General features: G+C 48.3%; 1 protein-coding gene across 1 annotated transcript in view; it reads left to right on the top strand.

Annotated features, from left to right (window-relative positions):
* LOC121548372 (mucin-6) overlaps positions 1-16,391 on the top strand; it is a gene marked incomplete at its 5' end in the record, with an annotated part of 58,312 nt that overhangs the window by 4,162 nt on the left and 37,759 nt on the right. The window contains 5 exons of the mRNA XM_045219031.1: positions 6,694-6,816; positions 8,067-8,128; positions 13,685-13,797; positions 15,193-16,039; positions 16,149-16,297. Coding sequence (XP_045074966.1) covers positions 6,694-6,816; positions 8,067-8,128; positions 13,685-13,797; positions 15,193-16,039; positions 16,149-16,297 — 1,294 coding nt within the window. The remainder of the gene's footprint in view (positions 1-6,693; positions 6,817-8,066; positions 8,129-13,684; positions 13,798-15,192; positions 16,040-16,148; positions 16,298-16,391) is intronic.

Here is a 16,391-nt window from a genome sequence, read left to right as displayed (position 1 = left end):
AATGGAAACAGGATGCACCTGAGCTCAATTTCGAGTCTCATAGCAAAGGGTCTGAATACTTATGTAAATAATGTATTTCTGTTTTTGATTTGCAATAAATTTGCTAAAATGTCTAAAAACCTGACTGGGACAGACAGTGAGGGACACAGTGAGAACAGAGAGAGTGGGACAGTGAGGACAGAGAGATCGGAACAGTGAGGGACACAGTGAGGGACAGTGAGGACGGAGAGATCGGAACAGTGAGGGACACAGTGAGGGACAGTGAGGGACACAGTGAAGGACACAGTGAGGACAGAGAGAGCGGAAAAGTGAGGGACAACGTGAAGGACAGTGAGTACAGAAATATTGACACAGTGAGGGACAGTGAGTACAGAGAGATCGGAATAGTGAGGGACACAGTGAGGGTCACAGTGAGGGAAGTGAGTACAGAGAGATCGGAACAGTGAGGGTCACAGTGAGTACAGAGAGATCGGAACAGTGAGGGGGGACAGTGAGAGACAGACAGCAGTAGTTTGAAGGTACCCTCTTTCTGCTATTGTTACAGTGTGTTTAAACCACAGTGTTTCATGTGGCTGGTATCTGTCTACTGTTGTGTTCCATTCTGACAACACACCAGGAGCTCTGTATTGGTACAGTGTTGTGTTCCATTCTGACAACACACCAGGAGCTCTGTATTGGTACAGTGTTGTGTTCCATTCTGACAACACACCAGGAGCTCTGTATTGGTACAGTGTTGTGTTCCATTCTGACAACACACCAGGAGCTCTGTATTGGTACAGTGTTGTGTTCCATTCTGACAACACACCAGGAGCTCTGTATTGGTACAGTGTTGTGTTCCATTCTGACAACACACCAGGAGCTCTGTATTGGTACAGTGTTGTGTTCCATTCTGACAACACACCAGGAGCTCTGTATTGGTACAGTGTTGTGTTCCATTCTGACAACACACCAGGAGCTCTGTATTGGTACAGTGTTGTGTTCCATTCTGACAACACACCAGGAGCTCTGTATTGGTACAGTGTTGTGTTCCATTCTGACAACACACCAGGAGCTCTGTATTGGTACAGTGTTGTGTTCCATTCTGACAACACACCAGGAGCTCTGTATTGGTACAGTGTTGTGTTCCATTCTGACAACACACCAGGAGCTCTGTATTGGTACAGTGTTGTGTTCCATTCTGACAACACACCAGGAGCTCTGTATTGGTACAGTGTTGTGTTCCATTCTGACAACACACCAGGAGCTCTGTATTGGTACAGTGTTGTGTTCCATTCTGATAACACACCAGGAGCTCTGTATAGCTACGGTGTTGGAGTAGATCCTCCCAGGGTCAAGGAGGGGAATATAAATATCTTCCACATGAGAATGTGTGTGTGTGTGTGTGTGTGTGTGTGTGTGTGTGTGTGTGTGTGTGTGTGTGTGTGTGTGTGTGTGTGTGTGCATCACCTTGAAGTGTTGAAACTAGGGGAACTGTGGCTAAAGTGGAGGATGATAAGGCGGCAGGTAGCTTAGTGGTTAAGAGCGTTGTGCCAGTAACCGAAAGGTCGCTGGTTCTAATCCCCGAGCCCACTAGGTGAAAAATCTGTCGATGTGCCCTCGAGCAAGGCACTTAACCCTAATTGCTCCTGTAAGTCGCTCTGGATAAGAGCGTCTGCTAAATGACCAATTATTTATTTTTATTTATTTATTATTTATATGGGTAGCATGAGAACCTTTCTACTTAACGGAGGGCAGAGAGGATGATGGGTAGCATGAGAACCTTTCTACTTAACGGAGGGCAGAGAGGAGGATGGGGGGGTTGGCTGGCAAACATCAGCTGGAGTGATGAAAGGACGTTTCATTTGGGAGGTCTGGCTTGTTATATAACCAAAACAAGAAGCACTAACCATAATAACACAGCCTTCCTCCTCCTGGTTTGACTGGCTTGGTGACTACAGCCTTCCTCCTCTTGGTTTGACTGGCTTGGTGACTACAGTCTTCCTCCTCTTGGTTTGACTGGCTTGGTGACTACAGTCTTCCTCCTCCTGGTTTGACTGGCTTGGTGACTACAGTCTTCCTCCTCCTGGTTTGACTGGCTTGGTGACTACAGCCTTCCTCCTCCTGGTTTGACTGGCTTGGTGACTACAGCCTTCCTCCTCCTGGTTTGACTGGCTTGGTGACTACAGCCTTTCTCCTCTTGGTTTGACTGGCTTGGTGACTACAGCCTTCCTCCTCTTGGTTTGACTGGCTTGGTGACTACAGTCTTCCTCCTCTTGGTTTGACTGGCTTGGTGACTACAGCCTTCCTCCTCTTGGTTTGACTGGCTTGGTGACTACAGTCTTCCTCCTCCTGATTTGACTGGCTTGGTGACTACAGCCTTCCTCTTCCTGGTTTGACTGGCTTGGTGACTACAGTCTTCCTCCTCCTGGTTTGACTGGCTTGGTGACTACAGCCTTCCTCCTCTTGATTTGACTGGCTTGGTGACTACAGCCTTCCTCCTCTTGGTTTGACTGGCTTGGTGACTACAGCCTTTCTCCTCTTGGTTTGACTGGCTTGGTGACTACAGCCTTCCTCCTCTTGGTTTGACTGGCTTGGTGACTACAGCCTTCCTCCTCTTGGTTTGACTGGCTTGGTGACTACAGCCTTTCTCCTCTTGGTTTGACTGGCTTGGTGACTACAGTCTTCCTCCTCCTGGTTTGACTGGCTTGGTGACTACAGCCTTTCTCCTCTTGGTTTGACTGGCTTGGTGACTACAGCCTTCCTCCTCTTGGTTTGACTGGCTTGGTGACTACAGCCTTCCTCCTCTTGGTTTGACTGGCTTGGTGACTACAGCCTTCCACCTATTGGTTTGACTGGCTTGGTGACTACAGCCTTCCTCCTCTTGGTTTGACTGGCTTGGTGACTACAGTCTTCCTCCTCCTGGTTTGACTGGCTTGGTGACTACAGTCTTCCTCCTCTTGGTTTGACTGGCTTGGTGACTACAGTCTTCCTCCTCTTGGTTTGACTGGCTTGGTGACTACAGTCTTCCTCCTCCTGGTTTGACTGGCTTGGTGACTACAGCCTTTCTCCTCTTGGTTTGACTGGCTTGGTGACTACAGTCTTCCTCCTCCTGGTTTGACTGGCTTGGTGACTACAGTCTTCCTCCTCCTGGTTTGACTGGCTTGGTGACTACAGCCTTCCTCCTCTTGGTTTGACTGGCTTGGTGACTACAGTCTTCCTCCTCTTGGTTTGACTGGCTTGGTGACTACAGCCTTCTTCCTCTTGGTTTGACTGGCTTGGTGACTACAGTCTTCCTCCTCTTGGTTTGACTGGCTTGGTGACTACAGTCTTCCTCCTCTTGGTTTGACTGGCTTGGTGACTACAGTCTTCCTCCTCTTGGTTTGACTGGCTTGGTGACTACAGTCTCCCTCCTCTTGGTTTGACTGGCTTGGTGACTACAGTCTTCCTCCTCTTGGTTTGACTGGCTTGGTGACTACAGTCTTCCTCCTCTTGGTTTGACTGGCTTGGTGACTACAGTCTCCTCTTGGTTTGACTGGCTTGGTGACTACAGTCTTCCTCCTCCTGGTTTGACTGGCTTGGTGACTACAGTCTCCTCTTGGTTTGACTGGCTTGGTGACTACAGTCTTCCTCCTCTTGGTTTGACTGGCTTGGTGACTACAGTCTCCTCTTGGTTTGACTGGCTTGGTGACTACAGTCTTCCTCCTCTTGGTTTGACTGGCTTGGTGACTACAGTCTCCTCTTGGTTTGACTGGCTTGGTGACTACAGTCTCCTCCTGGTTTGACTGGCTTGGTGACTACAGTCTTCCTCCTCCTGGTTTGACTGGCTTGGTGACTACAGTCTCCTCTTGGTTTGACTGGCTTGGTGACTACAGTCTTCCTCCTCTTGGTTTGACTGGCTTGGTGACTACAGTCTCCTCTTGGTTTGACTGGCTTGGTGACTACAGTCTCCTCCTGGTTTGACTGGCTTGGTGACTACAGTCTTCCTCCTCCTGGTTTGACTGGCTTGGTGACTACAGTCTCCTCTTGGTTTGACTGGCTTGGTGACTACAGTCTCCTCCTGGTTTGACTGGCTTGGTGACTACAGTCTTCCTCCTCCTGGTTTGACTGGCTTGGTGACTACAGCCTTCCTCCTCTTGGTTTGACTGGCTTGGTGACTACAGTCTTCCTCCTCCTGGTTTGACTGGCTTGGTGACTACAGCCTTCCTCCTCTTGGTTTGACTGGCTTGGTGACTACAGCCTTCCTCCTCTTGGTTTGACTGGCTTGGTGACTACAGTCTCCTCTTGGTTTGACTGGCTTGGTGACTACAGTCTCCTCCTGGTTTGACTGGCTTGGTGACTACAGTCTTCCTCCTCCTGGTTTGACTGGCTTGGTGACTACAGTCTCCTCTTGGTTTGACTGGCTTGGTGACTACAGTCTTCCTCCTCCTGGTTTGACTGGCTTGGTGACTACAGTCTTCCTCCTCCTGGTTTGACTGGCTTGGTGACTACAGCCTTCCTCCTCTTGGTTTGACTGGCTTGGTGACTACAGCCTTCCTCCTCTTGGTTTGATTGGCTTGGTGACTACAGTCTCCTCTTGGTTTGACTGGCTTGGTGACTACAGTCTTCCTCCTCCTGGTTTGACTGGCTTGGTGACTACAGCCTTCCTCCTCTTGGTTTGACTGGCTTGGTGACTACAGCCTTCCTCCTCTTGGTTTGACTGGCTTGGTGACTACAGTCTCCTCTTGGTTTGACTGGCTTGGTGACTACAGTCTCCTCCTGGTTTGACTGGCTTGGTGACTACAGTCTTCCTCCTCCTGGTTTGACTGGCTTGGTGACTACAGTCTCCTCTTGGTTTGACTGGCTTGGTGACTACAGTCTTCCTCCTCTTGGTTTGACTGGCTTGGTGACTACAGTCTCCTCTTGGTTTGACTGGCTTGGTGACTACAGTCTCCTCCTGGTTTGACTGGCTTGGTGACTACAGTCTTCCTCCTCCTGGTTTGACTGGCTTGGTGACTACAGTCTCCTCTTGGTTTGATTGGCTTGGTGACTACAGTCTCCTCTTGGTTTGACTGGCTTGGTGACTACAGTCTTCCTCCTCCTGGTTTGACTGGCTTGGTGACTACAGCCTTCCTCCTCTTGGTTTGACTGGCTTGGTGACTACAGCCTTCCTCCTCTTGGTTTGACTGGCTTGGTGACTACAGCCTTCCTCCTCTTGGTTTGACTGGCTTGGTGACTACAGCCTTCCTCCTCCTGGTTTGACTGGCTTGGTGACTACAGCCTTCCTCCTCCTGGTTTGACTGGCTTGGTGACTACAGTCTTCCTCCTCTTGGTTTGACTGGCTTGGTGACTACAGTCTTCCTCCTCTTGGTTTGACTGGCTTGGTGACTACAGTCTTCCTCCTCCTGGTTTGACTGGCTTGGTGACTACAGTCTTCCTCCTCCTGGTTTGACTGGCTTGGTGACTACAGCCTTCCTCCTCTTGGTTTGACTGGCTTGGTGACTACAGCCTTCCTCCTCCTGGTTTGACTGGCTTGGTGACTACAGTCTTCCTCCTCTTGGTTTGACTGGCTTGGTGACTACAGCCTTCCTCCTCTTGGTTTGACTGGCTTGGTGACTACAGCCTTCCTCCTCCTGGTTTGACTGGCTTGGTGACTACAGCCTTCCTCCTCCTGGTTTGACTGGCTTGTTGACTACAGCCTTCCTCCTCTTGGTTTGACTGGCTTGGTGACTACAGTCTTCCTCCTCTTGGTTTGACTGGATTGGTGACTACAGCCTTCCTCCTCCTGGTTTGACTGGCTTGGTGACTACAGCCTTCCTCCTCCTGGTTTGACTGGCTTGGTGACTACAGTCTTCCTCCTCTTGGTTTGACTGGCTTGGTGACTACAGTCTTCCTCCTCTTGGTTTGACTGGCTTGTTGACTACAGCCTTCCTCCTCTTGGTTTGACTGGCTTGGTGACTACAGCCTTCCTCCTCTTGGTTTGACTGGCTTGGTGACTACAGCCTTTCTCCTCTTGGTTTGAGCTAGGTATCACATACATGACCAGACAAGACTAGGCTGTACAGAATGAAAGGGAGATCAGAGAGAGCGGTGAAATGAGAGAGGACGGTTCACCACCTGCATGACTAACAGTAAATGGGGGGAAACATGTCATTTAGGTGACTCAGAGTATTAGAGAGCGGGAGAGCACCTCAATTAGTGACTCAAGAGGAAAAACTTCTAGCACGTTAAAGAGAGAGAGAGAGTGATTGACAGATAAAAGGAGATCAAATGAGAGTGAGAACAGTAAAAGGAGGAGAGAAACAGGAGCTCAGTCCTCTCCTGCTCTCCTGTTCTCAGTCTCTCCCTCAGGGGGAGGAAGGGGAGGGAGACTGGCCGACAGACGGAGCAGGGGTCTGTGTCTCTCAGCGCTATCAGGGAGCATCACAGAATCCCTCAAGTCGTTTAGAGTGGAGAGGATTGGGGGGCTCTGGAATGGGAAAGGAGGGAGGGAGGGAGGGAGGGAGGGAGGGATCGGCTGATTTGTTTTCCGGTGTGCGGCTGCCCGGGCTGAAAGACGACCTCTGAGCGGAAATCACTTTACATTTTAGCAGTAAAAGGATTTCCTAAAATGTCTTCACCCATCTCTCTCTCTCTGCCACTCATCGAACTCTACTTGTTGGCATAGTTGTTGTCAAATTAGCAAAGGAATGATTGATTTACTCCCACTCCTTCTCCATCTCTCACTCTCTCCTATAGTCCCCGTACTCTGGTCTGTTATTCCGTCACCAGGGCTGGCCTCTGTGTATCCATGACAAGGTGATCATCCAGCTCTCTCCTCTGGACCCACGCATCCTCTGCCCCGGGGACTTCTACCTACAGGTATTCTGTAAAAAATATATATTTCATGGTCTTAGAGAGAGGAATACAGTGGGGATCTTTTCTGACTTTATTGAACAGATGGAGAGAGGTTGTGTTAAAGAACAGATTAGAACCTACCGACACTGTAGACATGTGGCTTAGACCCCTGACCACCCTAGACCCCTGACCACCCTAGACCCCTAGACCACCCTAGACCCCTAGACCACCCTAGACCCCTAGACCACCCTAGACCCCTGACCACCCTAGACCCCTGACCACCCTAGACCCCTGACCACCCTAGACCCCTAGACCACCCTAGACCCCTAGACCACCCTAGACCCCTGACCACCCTAGACCCCTAGACCACCCTAGACCCCTGACCACCCTAGACCCCTGACTACCCTAGACCCCAAGACCACCCTAGACCCCTGACCACCCTAGACCCCTGACTACCCTAGACCCCTAGACCACCCTAGACCCCTGACCACCCTAGACCACCCTAGACCCCTAGACCACCCTAGACCCCTGATCACCCTAGACCCCTGATCACCCTAGACCCCTGACCACCCTAGACCCCTGACCACCCTAGACCCCTGACTACCCTAGACCCCAAGACCACCCTAGACCCCTGACCACCCTAGACCCCTGACTACCCTAGACCCCTGACCACCCTAGACCCCTGACCACCCTAGACCCCTGACCACCCTAGACCCCTAGACCACCCTAGACCCCTGACCACCCTAGACCCCTGACCACCCTAGACCCCTGACTACCCTAGACCCCAAGACCACCCTAGACCCCTGACCACCCTAGACCCCTGACTACCCTAGACCCCTAGACCACCCTAGACCCCTGACCACCCTAGACCACCCTAGACCCCTAGACCACCCTAGACCCCTAGACCACCCTAGACCCCTGACCACCCTAGACCCCTGACCACCCTAGACTACCCTAGACCCCTAGACCACCCTAGACCCCTGACCACCCTAGACCCCTGACCACCCTAGGCCATTCTAGACCATTCTAGGCCACCAGTTATTGTATTGAATGTGAAGTAGCTAATGCCCAGCCAGTCTTGCCCAAGCTGTCCATTCTCTCTGCCCCACCTGAATATAACCACAGCAGAACACAACGGAAATGAAGACTTTATTGCATTTCTATCCTCAGTGTATTTTTAATGTGTGTGTTGTTGTATTCAAATGGCAGAGACACCTTTTAATATGTATTTTGAATATGTCTACTAAAATTGATGAATGAATGTATTGATTCAGGTGGCATCCCCCTCACCCTCCGTCTCCCCCAGCTCCATCCCCTCCTCCACCAAGACCCCCAGGTGAGACATCTCCTGTCATTCTAATCTCTCTCTGTCTCTCAGCCCTTTCTTTCTCTCTCATTCTACACTGAACAAAAATATAAACCCAACATGTCAAGTGTAGGTCCCATGTTTCATGAGCTGAAATAAAAGATCCCAGAAATGTTCCATACGCACAAAAAGCTTATTTCTCTCAAATGTTGTGCACAGTTCTGTTTACATCCCTGTTAGTGAGCATTTCTCCTTTGCCAATATAATCCATCCACCTGACAGGTGTGGCATATCAAGAAGCTGATTAAACAACATGATCATTACACAAGTGCACCTTGTGCTGGGGACAATAAAAGGCCAATCTAAAATGTGCAGTTTTGTCACACAACAAAATGCCACAGATGTCTCAAGTTTTGAGGGATCGTGCAATTGGCATGCGGACTGCAGGAATGTCCACCAGATCTATTTCCAGAGAATTGAATGTTAATTTCTTGACCATAAGCCGCCTCCAATGTCGTTTTAGAGAATTTGGCCCTACCTCCAACCGGCATCACAACCGCAGACCACGTGTATGGCGTTGTGTGGGCGAGCGGTTTGCTGATATCAACGTTGTGAACAGAGTGCCCCATGGTGGCGGTGGGGTTATGGTATGGGCAGGCATAAGCTACAGACAACGAACACAATTGCATTTTATCGATGGCAATTTGAATGCACAGAGATACCGTGACTAGATCCTGAGACCCACTGTCGTGCCATTCATCCGCCGCCATCATCTCATGTTTCAGCATGATAATGCACAGCCCCATGTTGCAAGGATCTGTACACAATTCTTGGAAGCTGAAAATGTCCCAGTTCTTCCATGGCCTGCATACTCACCAGACATGTCACCCATTGAGCATGTTTGGGATGCTCTGGATCGACGTGTATGACAGCGTATTCCAGTTCCTGCCAATATCCAGCAACGTCACACAGCCATTGAAGAGGAGTGGGACAACATTCCACAGGCCACAATCAACAGCCTGATCAACTCTATGCGAAGGAGATGTGTCACGCTGCATGAGGCAAATGGTGGTCACACCAGATACTGACTGGCTTTCTGATCCACGCCCCTACCTTTTTTTAAGGTATCTGTGACCAACAGATGCATATCTGTATTCCCAGTCATGTGAAATCCATATATTAGGGCCTAATGAATTTATTTCAATTGACTGATTTCCTTATATGAAGTGTAACTCAGTAAAATCTTTGAAATTGTTGCATGTTGCGTTTATATTTTTGTTCAGTATACAGTTAGCCATAAGTATTTGGACAGTGACACAATTTTGCATCATTTTGTCTCTGTACGCCGCCACAACGGATTTGAAAGGAAACAATCAAGATGTGCTTTAAGTGTAGACTTTCGTCTTTAATTTAACGGTTTTGTCAAATATTATTGTCTGAACCGTGTAGGAATTACAACAATTTTTATACATAGCCCCTCAATTTAGGGGCTCAAAAGTAATTGGACAAACTCACATAATCATACCTTAAATTGTGAGTTTTAATACTTGGTTGCAAATCCTTTGCAGTCAATGACTGCCTGAAGTCTGGAACCCATAGACATCACCTGATGCTGGGTTTCTTCCCTGGTGATGCTCTGCCAGGCCTTCTACTGCAGCTGTCTTCAGTTCCTGCTTGTTCTTGGGGCGTTTTGCCTTCAGCAAGTGAAATGCTCAATTGGATTCAGGTCAGGTGATTGACTTGGCCATTGCAGAACATTCTACTTCTTTGCCTTAGAAAAGTATCGGGTTGCTTTCGCAGAATGCTTCAGGTCATTGTCCATCTGCACTGTGAAGCGCCGTCCAATGGGTTTTGAAGCGTTTTGGCTGAATCTGAGCAGATAATACAGCCCTTAACACTTCAGAATTCATCCTGCTGCTTTTGTCAGCAGTCACATCATCAATAAATACAAGGGAACCAGTTCCATTGGCAGCCATACATGCCCACGCCATAACACTACCTCCACCATGCTTCACAGATGAGGTGGTATGCTTCGGATCATGAGCAGTTCCTTGCCTTCTCCATACTCTTCTCTTCCCATCATTCTGGTACAAGTTGATCTTTGTCTCATCTGTCCGTAGGATGTTGTTCCAGAAGTGTACAGGCTTTTTTTGTTGTTGATGTTTTTTGGCAAACTCTAATCTGGTCTTCCTGTTTTTGAGGCTTACCAATGGTTTACATCTTGTGGTAAACCCTCTGTATTTACTCTGGTGAAGTCTTCTCTTGATTGTTGACTTTTGACACAGATACGCCTACCCCCTGGAGGGTGTTCTTGATCTGGCCAACTGTTGTGAAGGGTTTTTTTCTTCACCAGGGAAATCATTATTCTGTCATTCACCACAGTTGTTTTCCGTGGTCTTCCGGGCCTTTTGGTGTTCCTGAGCTCACCAGTGTGTTCTTTCTTTTTAAGAATGTACCAAATAGTTGATTTGGCCACACCTAATGTTTTTGCTTTCTCTCTGATGGGTTTGTTGAGATTTTTCAGCCTAATGATGGCTTGCTTCACTGGCAGTGGCAGCTCTTTGGACTTCATATTGAGGGTTAACAGCAACAGATTCCAAATGCAAATGTCACACTTGAAATCAACTCTAGACCTTTTATCTGCTTCCTTGTAAATTAACTAATGAGGGAATAACACACAACTGGCCATGGAACAGCTGAGCAGCCAATCACACACCTGCCCATGGAACAGCTGAGCAGCCAATCACACACCTGGCCATGGAACAGCTGAGCAGCCAATCACACACCTGGCCATGGAACAGCTGAGCAGCCAATTGTCCAATTACTTTTGGTCCCTTATAAAGGGGGGGACCACATATAAAAAGTGCAGACGCTCTAATCCAGAGCAATTTACAGGAGCAATTAGGGTTAAGTGCCTTGCTCAAGGGCACATCAACAGATTTTCACCTAGTCGGCTCGGGGATTAGAACCAGTGACCTTTCGGTGACCTTTCGGTTACTGGCACAACACTCTTAACCACTAAGCTACCTGCCGCCCCATTTGGATGTAAATACCCTCAAATTAAAGCTGAAAGTCTGCACTCTCAGCTCATATTCATTATTTAATTTCAACTCCAATATGTAAATAAATAAATATATTTATTTATGGACCTGACTGTATATGACCAGGTCTTGTCTAGTCATGCCTGTGATACCTTATTATGCGTAGCTCTGCTGTGGGTCATGGGTAAGGGTAAGGTATAGGTCTGTGCGATATGGACAAAATATATCACAATATTTTTCACATTTTTGACGGTATGACAATATTTTACAGTATTTTATCTTTTTGAATATAATAAAAGTTCTACATTTGCTTTGTGAGTAGTGTATGAACCTAGAGCGGCAACACATACTTTATAAGTGATTTAAACGGGTCTTTCTCCATTCTGATTGTTTTATACTGTTCAACCAAAAGTTGATCTCAGTTGAGATCATTTCCACACTGCCGCGTGTAGAAATGACAAAACATTGACAAGATATTGCCGTTCTGATTTTACCTGTGGTTTAGATCAAAACACTTGGGTGGAATTATGGAAATATATAATATAATATAAATATAAATATATAATTCATTTTTTAAATTATATTGTTAGAGTGAAATAGTGGGCAAAAAATAATTAGTCATTTGAATACTAATAGGATCTCTATGGCGGCATTATTGTGAAAGAGTAGGAACCAAAGTGTTGGGCAGTTTTTCCCAGGGGGTGGGACCCTATAATCTTTGGCTACATGAAATGTTTTTCTCTTACTTCATGTAGCTAACATGTTCATCCATCGCCTATTTCTCCCTGATTTAGAAGATAATTTTGCACAAACAACATGCTGATCTAGTGCTACACCATCACTGGTAGCAGGCTGAATTAGCTAGGCTAGCTATGTTTACTCTGACTCTGTACATGTATTAGCTAGGCTAGCTATGTTTACTCTGACTCTGTACATGTATTAGCTAGGCTAGCTATGTTTACTCTGACTCTGTACATGTATTAGCTAGGCTAGCTATGTTTACTCTGACTCAGTACATGTATTAGCTAGCTAACCAGCTAAATTGTGATTAGCATTAGCGGCTAACAAGATTAATTTTTTGCAACTTGCTAAGAAAATACAAACTAGCAGACAGTAGTTAGCAGACAGTTAGCTACACAGACAGTTAGCTACACAGACAGTTAGCTACACAGACAGTTAGATACACAGACAGTTAGCTACACAGACAGTTAGCTACACAGACAGCCAGCTACACAGACAGCTAGCTACACAGACAGTTAGCTACACAGACAGTAAGCTACACAGACAGTTAGCTACACAGACAGTTAGCTACACAGACAGCTAGCTACACAGACAGCTAGCTACACAGACAGTTAGCTACACAGACAGCTAGATACACAGTTAGCTACACAGACAGTTAGCTACACAGACAGTTAGCTACACAGACAGCTAGCTACACAGACAGTTAGCTACACAGACAGTTAGGGTGGCAGGTAGCTTAGTGGGTAAGAGCGTTGTGCCAGTAACCGAAAGGTCGCTGGTTCTAATCCCCGGGCCGACTAGGTGAAAAATCTGTCGATGTGCCCTTAAGCAAGGCACTTAACCCTAAATGCTCCTGTAAGTCGCTCTGGATAAGAGCGTCTGCTAAATGACTAAAATGTAAATGTAAATGTTAGCTACACAGACAGTTAGATACACATACAGCTAGATACTCAGACAGCTAGATACACAGACAGCTAGATACACAGACAGTTATACACACAGTTAGATACACAAACGAATAGTGTAATTATAGAACGCTTGTGGATTTATATTAAGAAGCAAAGTGGAAAGCTGCGTCGTTGTCATCATATTGTTGCATCTGCTGCATTGACCATTCACCAACAACTGCGCTCCTTGTGTGACAGGGGGCGGGGCTTGGTGAGAGAGTCAACTCAAGTAGCGAGTAAACTATACAAGCGGAATGGTGTATCATATTTAACAAACCAAACATACCGTTATAGAAGGTAAAGTAAAAACCCAAACCGGTCCTTGCATCAATACCGGTATATAGTAAAATATGGTATACCGCCCAGCCCAACCAGGTAACCTCTCTCTCTCTCTCTCTCTCTCTCTCTCTGTCTCTCTCTCTCTGTCTCTCTCTGTCTGTCTCTCTCCGTCTCTCTCTCTCTCTCGCGCTCTCTCTGTCTCTCTCTCTGTCTCTCTTTCTCTCTCTCTCTCTCTCTCTCTCTCTCTCTCTCTCTCTCTCGTCTCTCTCTCTCGCGCTCTCTCTGTCTCTCTCTCTCGGGCTCTCTCTCTGTCTCTCTCTCTATCTATCTCTCTCTCTCTCTCTCTCTCTCTCTCTCTGTCTCTCTTTCTCTCTCTCTCTCTGTCTCTCTCTCTCTCTCTGTCTCTCTCTCTCTCTCTCTCTGTCTCTCGCTCTCTCTCTCTCTCTGTCTCTCTCTCTGTCTCTTTCTCTCTCTCTGTCTCTCTCTCTGTCTCTTTCTCTCTCTCTCTCTCTCCCTCTGTCTCTCCCTCTCTGTCTCTGTCTCCCTCTCTCTCTCTCTCTCTCTCTCTGTCCCCCCAGCCCACCCTGTATCATCCTGTGTTGTCTGGCCCCCAGTGGGCAGCATGTAGAGGGGCTAGCGGTACCAGAGCTAGCCTACACCTCTCTGTTCACCATGGCCTGGCTCCACTCAGGTAAACTGCTCTTATTCGACACTGCACGTAACTGCCCTCTGCTCCAGCTCCTCCAGCGTGTGTGTTTATTAGCGGGGTTAATGCACGGATCATCAACTAGATTACAGAAGTATTCAGACCCTTTGCTATGAGACTCGAAATTGAGCTCAGGCCTATCCTGTTTCCAATAATCATCCTTGAGATGTTTATACAATTTGATTTGTGTCCACCTGTGGTAAGTTCAATTGATTGGACATGATTTGGAAAGGCACACACCTGTCTATATGAGGTCCCACAGTTGACAGTGCATGTCAGAGCAAAAACCAAGCCATGAGGTCGACGGAATTGTCCGTAAAGCTCAGAGACAGGATTGTGTCGAGGCACAGATCTGGGGAAGGGTACCAAAACATTTCGGCAGCATTGAAGGTCCCCAAGAACACAGTGGCCTCCATCATTCTTAAATGGAAGAAGTTTGGATCCACCAAGACTCTTCCTAGAGCTGGCCGGCCGGCCAAACTGAGCAATCGGGGGAGAAGGGCCTTGGTCAGGGAGGTGACCAAGAACCCGATGGTCACTCTGACAGAGCTCTAGAGTTCCTCTGTGGAGATGGGAGAACCTTCCAGAAGGACAACCATCTCTGCAGCACTCCACCAATCAGGCCTTTATGGTAGAGTGGCCAGACGGAAGCCACTCCTCAGTAAAAGGCACATGGCAGCCCGCTTGGAGTTTGCCAAAAGGCACCTAAAGACTCTGACCATGAGTAACAAGATTCTCTGGTCTGATGAAACCAAGATCGAAGTGGGGATGTTTTTCAGCGGCAGGGACTGGGAGACTAGTCAGGATCGAGGCAAAGATGAACGGAGCAATGTAAAGAGAGATCCTTGATGAAAACCTGCTCCAGAGCGCTCAAGTCCTCAGACTGGGGCGAAGGTTCACCTTCCAACAGGACAACGACCCTAAGCACACAGCCAAGACAAGGCAGGAGTGGCTTCGGGACAAGTCTCTGAATGTCCTTGAGTGGCCCAGCCAGTGCCCGGACTTGAACTCGATCGAACATCCCTGGAGAGACCTGGCCCAGCCAGTGCCCGGACTTGAACTCGATCGAACATCCCTGGAGAGACCTGAATACTTATGTAAATGTCACATTTCCAAAAACCTGTTTTTGCTTTGTCATTATGGGGTATTGTGTGTAGATTGATGAGGGGAAAAAAACTATTTAATTCATTTTATAATAATGCTGTAACGTAACAAAATGTGGAAAAAGTCAAGGGGTCTGAATACTTTCCGAAGGCACTGTATGTCTCTATTATGCGTGGGATTACTTTGGAACAGATTTCCAAAATTTAAATCACTAGGAGCTGATTTGTTGGTGTTTGTACAGTATTTTACGTCCAACAGAAACCGTTTTCTTCACAGTCAACAGGGAGCGGAGCGGAGCAGGGACAGGGACAAGGTCTGGGACAGGGTCGGGGAGGACACTGTCCCACTGCCTCCTGTCTGCCGACGACGACATCTTCAGAGTACCCTGGGAGGATGTGGTACATCCTCAGTTCATTAACAGACCCAAAGCCGTAGAGTCTGCCCCTATTAGGGTCCCTACCAAGGGAGAAGGGGACGGGGGGAGGGAACAGGAGGCCATCAAGCCTTCGGATAGGGCCAGATGCATTTCGATTGACACATCCAAGGCCCAATGTGGAGAGAGTAAGGAGGTGAGGCTCCACCCACAGTTGAGACAGCCTATCGAGACCAGTAACAATAGGAAAGGTTTTGACATCACAACAGGAGAGGACTCGGACACAGAGGGAGAGTATGTTGAACTAGAAGAGATCTCTCTACCACGCTTCTCTCCTCAGAAAGGATCCTTAACACAGTCTATCAGCTTCAACTACAGGAAGCTAAACAAACCCCAGACTACAACCCAACACCCCCCCCAATACACACCCCTTAAAGTTATACACCCAACGCAACACCCCCCCAAAGCAATCCCCGCACAGCCCTTTCAGGCTCCAGTGAACAGCAGCACTTGCTCCCAGTCCATGGTGTGTTCCAGACTCATCGAGGAGAACCTGAACAACGACGCGTTTTTCCCTGTCATCCTCACCCCAACGGCCCCCCACCTCCCCAACGGCCCCCACCTCCCCAACGGCCCCCACCTCCCCAACGGCCCCCACCTTCCCCACGGCCCCCACCTCCCCAACGGCCCCCACCTTCCCCACCTCCCCAACGGCCCCCACCTCCCCCACTGCCAGAGATGTGGTCAGCAGTGAGAGGACAGTGTCAGACCGTACAGAAGGTAATGCTGCTTGTCTCCAGAGGCTGACCCAACGTGTCTCTGAGCATGTGTCTGAGTCTAACTGGTCGGTGTGTGACAGCGCAGCCCTGTCGGTGGTTTCTGACCCCCAGACTGACAGCCAGGATGTTTTAACCCAGCCGCTCACTATGGTGGAGAGGGAAGGCAGCCCTTTTCAGAGTGAGGAGACAGACGGAGTCCCAGAAGTGAAAGGAGAGGTGGAGGAGAGGCGTGAAGAGGAGAGGAGGGATAGTGCTGCAGAAACCAGGACAGAGACCGGGGAGGGAGATAGCCATGTTGACACCTTACAGGGGGTTTCGCGTGG

The sequence above is a fragment of the Coregonus clupeaformis genome, unplaced genomic scaffold (assembly GCF_020615455.1).
Source record: "Coregonus clupeaformis isolate EN_2021a unplaced genomic scaffold, ASM2061545v1 scaf1993, whole genome shotgun sequence".
Lineage (NCBI taxonomy): Eukaryota > Metazoa > Chordata > Actinopteri > Salmoniformes > Salmonidae > Coregonus > Coregonus clupeaformis.
Note: the sequence above shows the minus strand (reverse complement) of the source record. Positions and strands in the feature narration are given on the sequence as shown.